General features: G+C 31.5%; 1 protein-coding gene and 1 pseudogene across 1 annotated transcript; both read left to right on the forward strand.

Moving 5' to 3' along the window:
• The first annotated feature begins 133 nt into the window (after positions 1–133).
• LOC148298249 (alpha-amylase 1-like) lies at positions 134–5,179 on the forward strand (annotated as a pseudogene).
• Positions 5,180–9,570: 4,391 nt separating this feature from the next.
• Positions 9,571–13,065, forward strand: LOC148298250 (alpha-amylase 1-like; the record flags this gene model as incomplete). Its single annotated transcript, XM_088277012.1, has 9 exons — positions 9,571–9,753; positions 9,985–10,136; positions 10,225–10,396; positions 10,632–10,756; positions 11,063–11,252; positions 11,976–12,164; positions 12,251–12,385; positions 12,461–12,661; positions 12,906–13,065. Coding segments are annotated over exons 1-9 (1,507 nt in total), but the record flags the coding sequence as incomplete, so codon positions are not given.
• Positions 13,066–13,073: the final 8 nt, after the last annotated feature.

A 13,073-nucleotide genomic window follows, 5' to 3' on the forward strand; every position in this document is an offset into this window, starting at 1 on the left:
TCGCTCATTCGTTCTACATGTCCAAACCATCTCAACATACCTTTTTTAATTTTATCGATAATGCTTGTCTCAGCTTTGCATTCCTTACCATTTCACTATAGGCCTTCACATAGATGGTAAATACTTTTTCTAGGTATCTCCACCAAGTGAGAACTTAATAGTTAGTGGTAGACCGTGGTGGGAAAGGTATCAACCTATCTCATACAAGCTGATCACCAGGTCAGGAAATGAAACCGAGTTCGCCGATATGGTTAAGCGTTGTAACGCAGTTGGAGTCAGGTATGTATTAAAAAAAAATCCAATTTTATGTAAGGATTTAAAAAAAAAATCTTCTTCTTTCTAGTTCCATCCCAACTTATCGTCTCTGTAGTTCGCTCGTCCTCAGGTTGTTGATCCTTCTATCACGGACAACGTCACCTCTAGGTGGTCTACTATGGCCTTCAAATCATGTCATCTTTCTGTAGCATCCATGATTTTTTTGGTATTTCTCTAGATGTCTCTCGAAGAAGATTCGTAGCGGTTGCCTGGTTCACAATATATTTAAGTTCTCTGAGTCGCATGTACCCATGTCATCTCAATTGCCTTATCTCTACCTTACTATTGTTGTCTGTTACACCCAGGTTTCCACGAATGCGTGAACATTTTATTTTACCAGGAAATATTTCTTAATTCGTCATTTTTTCAGAATCTATCCTGATGCTGTCATAAACCACATGACTGGAACTTGGGCTGACAACTTAGGGACAGCCGGGTCCACCGTCGACTTCGAAACATGGGATTATCCTGGGGTTCCTTTTACCAAAAAAGACTTCAACCTTCCTGTCTGTACCCTCACTAATTTCACCGACCCTATTGAGGTGAATGAATTTGGATAATTTTTATTTTTTTTGTCCTAAATGATTGTTTCTTATCGATAACACGCAATTGTATTTTTAACAGTTCCGAAATTGTGAGGTTCTCGCATTGAAAGATTTGAACCAAACCAGTGATTATACAAAAAACAAAATTCTTGAATTCATGAACAAAATGATCGATTATGGAGTAGCTGGATTTAGGTATACCTACTGCAAATATTACTAATGCACGGATATTGGTTAATTTATTCATTGATTATTTAATATTTCTTCAGAATCGACGCTGCCAAACACATATGGCCCAAAGACCTAAAGGCTATCTACGATAGTCTTCACAACCTGAATACAGATCATGGTTTTCCATCTGGTTCTAGACCTTACATATTTCAAGAAGTTATTGATCTTGGTGAAGAGGTGGTTACTAGAGAAGAATACTCTCCCATTGCTGTTGTAACTGAATTCAGAGTTAGTCATAAAATAAAGCTTTTGCGTGTTGTATATTAAAAGTATTTATGTAATAAATGTTAAACCAAACACTGATTTCTTGAGTCTACTGAGTTGTATTTTATTTTTATAAAACACGTGAAAATAAATGTTGTAAAAATTGTTTCGCCTAGCTATGACATTTTCAAAAGAATACTAGGCGAAACAATTGTCACAAATTTTATTTTGTAAGTGTTTTTAACAATAAAATACAACTTAGTAGACTCAAAAAATTGGTATTTGACTTAACATTTAATACATAAATTAAATGGAGTTCTACAAATTAAACGCCAAACCTATAAATAAATTAAAAGTATTGTTAGCTTTGTGGCAAGATAATATAACACTATCCTTATCATTCACCGTTGAATGATGAATGATGAGGAGAGTGTTAATGTTTTTACGTTTTAATAAATGATGTGTTCATTAATTTCAATTCGAACTTCAATTACTTTTTAGGTATGTACCGAGCTTGGGCGATGTTTTCAGGGTAGGAATGCTCTGAAAGGGCTTAAAAACTGGGGCGTTGAATGGGGTCTACTACCAACCAATGAAAGTATTATATTCGTCGATAACCACGATAATCAGAGGGGACATGGACCTGGTGGTGATGATATTCTCACATACAAGAAACCTAACGGCTACAAGGTTATATTTTATTTATTAAAAGCATTGTTAACTTTGTGGTATGGTAATATAACACTCTCCTTATCATTCATCGTTCACTTTGCGCAATAACCAGTTTTTTATTATTTCTTATTTTTGCATAAATGTCAGGCCGTAATAATTTTTATTTTAATGACATGATGATGGAATGATTACTCCGTTATCGGCAGTCACAAATTGGTGTTTATTAAAGTGGTATTACACAATGTGAACCATGAATATAAGGAGAGTGTTGTGAGGGTAATTTATAAATCATTCGATCTAATTTATGAAAAATGTATAAAGTAACTCATGCAACTTATTTCAGGCGGCCATAGCATTCTTGCTTGGTCATGCGTATGGGAAAGCTGCTAGAGTCATGAGTTCTTTTACTTTCGACAACACTGAAATTGGGCCACCAATTGACTCCAATGAAAATACGGTATCTCCAATTATTGGTCCTGTAAGTCAGTTATTATTTACTAGAAAATACAGTCACTCCTCTCCTTACGTGATTTTAACTTACGCGAATTAATACGTACACGATTTTAAAAAAATGTTTATTCCACTTACAAAAATATAAATAATAATGAACCCACAAAGCCTTAATAGGCTTGTCTGGAGATGGGATACTTGTGGTAGGGAAGGTAAATGTGAGAAACACATCGCAAACATTCAGACTAATTGAAAATAAATCTTTCATGAATTAATTTGGCTGGAATCGAACTCGCCATGCTAGTTTCGTCTATAACAAACAAATGTAAAAATAATAGAGGACATGCCATTTCAATGGAGACCAAAGTAAAAATTATAAAACAATAAGAAAAAGGTGAAAAGATCGCTGTTTAAGTAAAAAAAATCAGTACTAAAAATCGAAACTTACTAAAAATAGAGCAATATAAATAATGAAAAAGTACTTGAATTTAGCTATGTATGCATGTATACATAAATAATTATGTACGTATGTGATTATATATTAGCTTCCTAACAGAAAATATGTTATTAAAAACATGCATGTAGATCAATGCTGTTTAAATATATATATATATATATATATATATATATATATATATATATATATATATATATATATATATATATATATATATATATATATATATATATATATATATATATATATATATATATATATATATATATATATATATATAGATATATATATATATATATATATATATATAGATATATATATATATATATATATATATATATAAATATATATATATATATATATATATATATATATATATATATATATATATATATATATATATATATATATATATATATATATATATATATATATATATATATATATATATATATATATATATATATATATATATATATATATATATATATATATATATATATATATATATATATATATATATAAATATATTTATATATATATATATATATATATATATATATATATGTACCTACTATATCCATTGAAACTAGCGTATATTATTTATTTTTATTATTTTTTATTTAAACTACATGTACAGAAAATAAAAAGTACATTGGCGGGCTTATTGCTAAAAAGCAATATCTTCCAACCGACCAAAGACGGACTAGTGATATTGATCAAAACGTTTGATACCATATATAGCCGTTTGCAATCAGTGGGCAGATAGTACTTGAACATTTAAAAAAAACATAAATTACAAATTGACATTTAAAAAGAAACATAAATTAACAAAAGACGATAATAAGGAGGGCAAAGGAAGAAGGGAGATTAGGGAAGGAGGTAGAGGGAGGAGGTTTGATCGACCGTTAGGATTCTAATGACAGATAGTAATGTCTCAGACGTTTTTAAAAGTTAATACATATTATTGTCTGATGTAATAGATTTTATCAAAAAACTAAAAAACAATTAATTAACAATTAGACAAAAAAGTATTCTAGGATTCTAATGATAAATAGGTAGAATTCGGTAGCAAGTTTAAGAAAGAGAGGAGGGGTCAGGGGAGGAGGAGATGGACAGTTAGGGTTCTAAGGTAAGATAATGATGTTTCAGGCGTTTTTTGAAGGTTAAGATAGAAGGTGCATTTTTTACATGTAGAGGTAGTTCATTCCAGAGTCTATTATTCCATTATTCCATACCATAAACAGAAAAAATCACTTTTTTTTACTTGCACGATTTTTTGACTTACGCGAAAACCTTTAGAACGAATTAATCACGTAAGTAGAGGACTTACTGTACACGTATGTAAGAATCTGGTCAATTTTCATTGGTAGTTAGTCTAAGGATCTTCATCGTTTAATTCTGCAGGATGGCTCTTGCGACAGCAATTGGGTGTGTGAACACAGATGGACCGCTATCGCTGGAATGGTAGGATTCCGTAATGAAGTTCTTGGAGAACCCGTCACCGACTGGTGGGACAATGGAAATAACCAGATCTCTTTCAATAGAGGTACCAAGGGTTTCATCGCCTTCAATATTGATTCTTCTGATCTCACAAAGAGTTTCAAGGTAAAAAATAATTATCTTAAACTCTTGAAATAAAATTATATGTATAATTTACTATTTTCATACTATTAAGATATGGACATTAGTATTTTTCTAACAGTCTGTGAATTCATTGCTATCAAAACATATTTTTGCTTACAAATCTCCAAAATTTGGTTTCTCTTATAAAAACTAACTAACTAACCATCACGCCACTTCCCCGCAGGGGTAGGCAGAGAGAATCGAAAGCCACAACACTCTGTCTTTGCAAACATTCTTTGCCTCTTCTACATTCATACATCTCGTCATACATACCCGACGATTATTACGACTCTTGACCCAGCCGCTTTCAAGTATTTGACAAACCTGATTGTGCCAAGTTTTCCTCGATCTTCCTCTGTTTCTTATTCCAACTACATTCGCCTCATAAATTTGTTTAAAAAATATTTTGTTTTTGCTTACAAATCTCCACAATTTGGTTTCTCTTATTTTCAGCAATATTTGTCCATGTTTCCAGACTGCTATGCCAGCCGGAACGTACTGCGACATCATCACTGGAGTTAAGAGTGGTTCCTCGTGTACTGGAAAGTCTGTGTCAGTTGATGCTTCTGGAATGGCAGACATCAATCTTCCAGCTGAAGGAGACGAAGCTGTCATTGCAATCCATATTGGCGTAAGTAGCTGAATACTATTTTCTCGACATCTCAACATATGCAGATGAAGCAGGTATTTTTATGGGGCAAACGACCGTCATGGACTGGTTTAATTGATCACTTTACACACTTGTAACATTCAACAAGTCTACACATGATTGACAACCACATAAGTCAAAGTTCGGAACACAGACTAACTAATTTATATGTTCAAAAATTGTACTTATCCTTTAATCGACTTTAATATATTGTGGTAGAATTAAGTATCTTTTTTAACCTCTATAAAACTTACTTAAGACAACCATAGATGTTACCGAAAAAGTAGCAGGTAGAAAAAGTTATATTTTTCATTAAACCCATGATTGACAACTACACTCCTCAAATTTCGGAAGTTGTTCTTGTATTTCAATCAACCTCCATTAACATGGGAGTTCTTAGCACCATCTATGGTTGAGTTGCGTACGTTTTTTTTTTATTTTAGCAGAGATTTTCATGAAATGTATTTATGTAATTTAACTCCTTAGTGGACAAAACCCAGATTTGTGAGCAAAGATTTGCACACACGACAATGTTGTGACTAGTTGCCTTAGATATTCAGGAAAAAATACTTTTCATGTGATGAATGTCATACTTAAAGTATGTATAATAAATATTTGTGTATTTATATTTTTTTTTCAGGCTAAACTGTAAATTTGGCTGATTATGAACCAATAGTCTAGCGTGTAGTCTTATTTGACCGCATGTGAACGAAAACGATGTCACAAAATCTGCGTTTTATTTGTACGCGAGTTTAAAATACAATTACACAAAATAAAAACAAATTTCGTAAAAATATTTTTTTAATTTTCTTACATATACTTCAGTGGGAATTGTTCGTATGTATTAGAAATTATACCATAGATACCATTTTTTCTAAAAAATTATTATGAAACGTGTTTCGGTGCATACGGCGTCATTATCAAACACCGTTTTTATAATTAAATAGGAACGGTGTACTTTTCATTAATTTTTAATTTATTTGACCAGTAACCGGAGATGTTATATACACTATGGAGCAGGGTTTGAAAACCATGGGTTTATTTAATTTTTCTGACTGAACTTAAATTGAACTAAAATGAACTTAAATTGAATTAGTCATTCAAATCCAATTTAAAAAAAATAATTATAGGTAGTGTTATTATAAATAATAACATTTAAATAAGGTATAAGTTTCAAGTAGGATTTCATATAAATTTTACTATTTAAATAGATTTTAGTGAAATATTTAAATAGTTTACGAATTAATTAATCTGGAACCGTTAGTTGACAACTCCTACTTCATACTTGTGTGGAAAAGTCCTGTGTTCTCTTAGATGTTATATTTTCGTTTAAACACCGGACGTGAAGCTTAGTCTTAATTTAAAAGATTTTTAATACAAGTTTTACTTGGTAAAAAATACTATTATTTATTTTATACATTTTGCATCATTTAAACACGTGTGCAAATAGATTTAATTAAAAAGCGGTATTTACTAAGTAAAACAGTACTAAAAAAGAATATTACCACAAAATTATTGCAGAATCAATTAATGAAATAAAATATTATAAACTTAAAATGGAACTTTGTTTTAAAATCACTTTAAATATTATATTATAACATAATTATAATGTCTACTAATTAATTATTTATCAAGTATTAATCAGTCTTGATAAAGAAGCGGTTGGCTTCGAAACCGGTAGACGTTATAATTAAGTTATAATAAAATATTTGTTGTGATTTTAAAACAAAGTTACATTTTAATTAAAAAATGTTAAGTCAAAAAGTTTATGCTTCAAATATAAATTATACCAAATATTTTAGTCTTGACCTTGAGACGTTGAAGGATGAAGTTAGAAGCAGTTTTAATATTATTTTCGTATTTATACGAAAAGTTACAAACTTTGACAGTTAAAAAAAAACTTATTTTTTGACACCACATCAAAGATGAAGAAGAATATGGATGCCTGGGCATTTAAGGGGCTGACGATCGTCATAGGCTGGTTTAAGTGATCACTTTACACACGTGTAACATTCACCAATTCTACCCATTATTGACAGCCACACCACTCAAATACTTGGAAGTTCCATATAAATGAACCCATTTAGAAACCTTGTTCTTGAATCACTAGAACTTCACTAGAGACATCTATTGGTGAGATGTTAAGAAGCTTTTTACTAAGCAGAAACTCTTATATTAGTATGTGAGGTCCGAATCCTGGATTATAATCACACACATGAGAAACGCCAGAAAATATCATTTTCATTTCTATTATTTAAGCTTACAATTTAACCAGATAATTTATTTTAAAATTATGAAAATAACTCCTGTAATTGGACATAATCCAGATTTTGTGAACAAGTATTTGGACACACTCAAAATGTTGCAAAAAAATTATATTCATTAGCAATAATAAACTTACAATTAACAATATGACGATTACTAAAGCCTCTCCCCTTTTGTCCATATTCCCGCTAATAAATGATAAGAAACACCTCCGACGATTGACATTTCCGTAAGATAATCTTTAAATTGTGAAATATCGAATGCAAAGCTGAGATAAGCATTATCGATAAAAATAAAAAAAAGGTGTGTTGAGATGGTTTATACAAACAAAACAAATAAGTGAGGAAATGACGTCAAAACAAAATTTTTGAGGCGAATGTATTTGGAAATAGGAGCGGAGGTAGACCAAGGAATGCTTGGGATGACCAAGAATGTCGAACGCTTGAAAGTGGTTGGGTCAGGAGTCGGAATGGTCGGCGGGTATGTATGAGGTCATACATGAACGTAAAAAGTGGCGAAAATCGTTTGCAAAAACTGACTAGTGTGGCGTTCTATTCTCTTAGCCTATCCCAACGGATCGTAGTTGGCAGTCTATGTGTAAATTTACTAGAAATCCTTCATTGATACATTTGAGATTACGTATTGATTAATTATTCAATCCACCTCCGTAATGTAATAGTCAGCACGCTCAGCTACCGTACTGGAGGTCCCGGGTTCAATTCCCAGGAGGAGCATAAACAAATAAAGGCAATTTATTCACTCTTATATCTATTCAAAATTACTCTGGACTGGTACCTGAAGCTGAGGGCTGATCGATCACCTTTACTTCATGTGTTAACGATCAAGATAACTCTGCGTTTATAGAATGCAGTACCCTATGCACCATCGGGTACGAATGAGGGTTTGAATTAATGAAATTATTTCAAAGACCCATAGAACTGTGTGATTTTTCATTATTTTCGCTTAAAAATTAGCTTTTCAAATATTTTTTTTTGATAAATGATCATTTACATTCAAGTTCAGTTATTTTCTATAAAACTGCTTATGTACGTGCGAGTATAATTTAAATAATTTTTTTAAAATATTACTCGAATTCGTATGGTTGTTACCGCGCCTATCACATTTTATAGTTACATTGATAGATTGTGTGAGATAAAATTACTTTTTTTATATGGTTTATATGGCTTATTTATGGTTGCATATGAAGATACTTAGGCCGGTAGATTTTATTATTTTAATTTTGCTATAAGAGGCCATCACTACAAACGATTGGTTTAATATGTGGTACTTGTACTAACATAGAAGAAGTAAGTAAAAGTGATTCATTTATTTTTCATTTCTGTATTGGATATCATATCAAATTCATGAAATTGTGCAAACACATATAGTTTATAAAATAACTTTATAAATGATGACACACAGATGTTTTCGTCTCCAGAAGAATAGTAAACCTACTATTTATATATATATATATATATATATATATATATATATATATATATATATATATATATATATATATATATATATATATATTTATATATTCTCTCTTAAATAATAACTTCCACTCCCTATTCCAATTCCTTTCCCTCTCCTACATAAAAAAGCAATAAAAATTTAATTAAAAAAATATATATTACATATTTAATTTTCGGTTTTTCATTCTGCGAAAACCTGTAATTGGAGCTTTTTTCAATAATTAAGACACAAACATATATGTTATTGTTTTTTGTTGGTTTTCCAAATAAAAAAATTAAATAAATATATATATATATATATATATATATATATATATATATATATATATATATATATATATATATATATATATATATATATATATATATATATATATATATAATCGAGAATATACTATTTATTGTTTAACTATTCACTTGTAGATGAAAACATCTGTAGCTTTCGAAACTAGTCGTGTAAAATGAAAGAAAACTTGATAAGTGGTACGAGTGACTTGATGGTTATGCGAGCGTTTATTTTTAAATAAGCTAGTGTTTCAATTTTAAGTACATCGAATAACTTTTACTTTTTAATTCGTTTTACTAATTCTGAAAATGTAAATACATTTATTTAGAATGAACTTTGTGTAGAAAATTGCATATTTTTAAAGACTTATGTTTATTTCAGGTAAATAAATAATGATCGGGAAATTACTCCTATCATTCCTCCTTCTGGCGACGCTGGAGTCGGCCTTGAGCTACCATAACCCTAACTTTGTAGAGAAGAGGACAACCATGGTCCATCTCTTTGAGTGGAAGTGGAAGGATATTGCTGCAGAATGCGAGAACTGGTTGGGACCCAAAGGATTCGGTGGAGTTCAGGTACAATACACATTCATAAGCCACTCTTCAAGGCATATGTATATCCGCAGACATATATTTTTTCAAAATTAAAATGTGACTTTGTTTTAAATTCACTATGAATATTTATTATTATTAAATTATACAAAAATATTTATGGTGATTTTAAAACAAAGTTACAGTTTAATTATAAAATAGAAAAGAGCAAAGTTAGTGCTTCAAATATAAATTATAAATATTTTTTCTTTCCAGATCTCTCCTCCAAATGAAAACTTGAGAATCACCACCTGGGGCAGGCCATGGAGGGAAAGGTATCAACCTATCTCATACAAGCTGATCACTAGGTCGGGAAACGAAGAAGAATTTTCTGACATGGTCAAACGTTGCAATGCTGTTGGAGTCAGGTAAATAAAAAAAACATACACAAAAACCAAACAGTTTTATGAAAAATACTGAAAAACCTATTGTAACCCAAATATCGTATTGATTCAGAATATACCCCGATGTAGTCATCAACCACATGGCTGGAACGTCGATTAAGAACGTTGGTACTGCAGGTTCCATTGTAGACTTTGCCAACTGGGACTACCCAGCAGTTCCTTTCACCAAGAATGACTTCAATCTACCCGTTTGTACCATCAGAAACCATAGCGATCCTACTAAGGCACGTACTCTGCAACATTCCCAAAAGATATTACTCTGCCTACCGTGTAGCAATTGTTTAATTTACAACATTTTAAGTGTGTCCAAATACTTGTTAACAAATCTGGATTATATCCTATTTTAGGAGTTATTTTTCGTATTATTTTTTTCTTTTATTCGAAGTCTTCCCAAACTTCCATATTCTTCTTCGTCCATGTTGAGATCTCAAAAATTTATTGTAATTATTCCGTTTTTAGCTCCGAAACTGCCAGAGGATTAAAAGTTCAGAATTGAAGGACTTGAATCAGACTGCCGAATATACAAAAACTAAAATAATCGAATATATGAACAAAATGGTCGACTATGGTGTAGCTGGATTTAGGTAAACAAATGAATAATATAATACGTTATATCAGTTCAATAAATTTATTATGGTTTGATGGTCGTTCATGACGTAATGGTTAAAAGGATATTATGCTGTTTCGTGTTGATACTTTGAATACTCTTTGTTTCAGACAACATTATAGAAACAATCATTAGAGCATTGAGTATATTACATGTATCAGCTCCCAATGGTATTATATTTTTTAATTTATATCCTACAATATACTTTATTTGTAACCAAAATGTTTTTGATATTTTATTTTTCAGTCAAGAAAAGTGTATAAAATATTTAAATATTTTACAGAATTGATTCCGCCATATATATGTGGCCTAATGCACTGAAAGCAATCTACGATAGCCTTAACAACCTGAACACTGACCATGGGTTTGCACCAGAAACCAGACCTTACATCTTCCAGGAAATTATTGATCTCGGTGAAGAGGTGGTAACGAGAGAAGAATACTCTCCCCTTGGAGCTGTAACGGAATTCAGAGTAAGAATTTAAAATTATTTTCGGCAAATTCAGACATTTAAACGAAAGATGAGCTTGACAGCGACTTTCCAAGTCACCGATATACTGGCGACCAGTGGCGGGCACAGAGTTTTTGATCAGGGTAAGCAGTTTTTAGTAAGGTTGGGAGAGGTTGTGCAAAATAGGCACTGGTCGTATTTGTATATGGAAAGCGAGTAAACCAGTGTAGGCACTGCTTTTATGCCTATATATAATGCACGTCTCTGCTGGCGACAGTGACTTGTAAGTCACCGCTTCGTCTAACAGCTCCTGGGTCGCTGTTTCACTTCGTGCATTCCCGTGCGTGCCTTTGGTGTCACCTTATTAATCGATCTTTACATTGAAGAGAATAAAGAAGTACCCTTTTATTTTATTACAGATAGATATATAAAAAGGAAACGCAGGAGGTTTATTTAATCTGATTTTAAAAAATACAACATTTACGTACAAGAGCATATTTTTTATGTATATATTTATTTTACTCCTAAAAATAGGGAAAACAATCATTCATTTTCATATTTAAAAAAAACACTGCATAATAAAAAAGCACACTAAGTAAATATATATATTTTAATTTAAAAAAAATCTTGATGCTGTGTATATCTGCTCTCATGACCTCTCTCGGTGACCATCAAAGTTACCGGTACTAAATGTCTAATTTAAACAATCCTTGGATTTGTGGAATAATTTATTTGATTAACTTAGGTCTGCTCTCAGCTTGGTAGATGTTTTAGAGGCCAGAATGCACTAAAATTGTTAAAAAATTGGGGAGAAGGCTGGGGTCTTCTGCCAACCAATGAGAGTATTGTCTTCGTAGATAATCACGAGCATCAGAGGGGACATTTAGTTGGCGCACCTGATATTCTTACGTACAAGGAACCTAAAGGTTACAAGGTAATTTTACTACATATCACTGATATATTACATTTTTGCGCTCTAAATTTTTAATAAAAATTATAAACTCAGATTTCTACTTTCAGGCAGCAACTGGTTTCTTGCTTGGTCACGCTTATGCTAATGTGGCTAGAATCATGAGTTCCTTCGCTTTCACCAATCCTTCAGTTGGGCCTCCAATGGACGCTAATGAAAACATCATCTCACCAATTATTGATGCTGTATGTTACTTTAACTTAATCTCTAAGTAATCGCAACGTTGTATTTTTCTATATTATCATACTTGAATTCTGCAGGATGGTACTTGCGACAGCAATTGGGTTTGTGAACATAGATGGACGGCTATGGCTGGAATGGTAGGATTCCGTAATGAAGTTCTTGGAGAACCCGTCACCGACTGGTGGGACAATGGAAATAACCAGATCTCTTTCAACAGAGGAAGCAAAGGATTTATTGCCTTCAATCTTGAATCTAGCGACCTAACTAGAAGCTTCCAGGTATATGTTAAAACGGTTTTTAAAAAATTTAGTCAGATTAAGACCTCACAACTGTTCAAATAAACCTTCTTCTATCTCTCTTATTTTTATTGTAATATATTTTTTTTAACAATGTAAAAGTACTTTTTTTTTCATGATCTATTAATTTCTAACAGTAGAATAAACTTTTTGCTTTTTACTATTTAATTTCACTTTTTACAAGTTTATTACAACATCTAAAATCTAATCGCAAATGCAATTTTAGACTAGACTCTCGGCTGGTACTTACTGCGACATCATTTCTGGTGTGAAGAGTGGTTCCACGTGTACCGGAAAGTCTGTTGAAGTCGATGCTGCTGGAATGGCTGCTATTAATCTTCCAGCAACTGATGATGAAGCCGTGATTGCAATCCACACCGGAGTGAGTACTATT

This window comes from Brachycentrus maculatus, unplaced genomic scaffold (genome assembly GCF_059751285.1).
Source record: "Brachycentrus maculatus isolate JH-2025_06_01 unplaced genomic scaffold, ASM5975128v1 h1tg002309l, whole genome shotgun sequence".
NCBI classification, from domain to species: domain Eukaryota; kingdom Metazoa; phylum Arthropoda; class Insecta; order Trichoptera; family Brachycentridae; genus Brachycentrus; species Brachycentrus maculatus.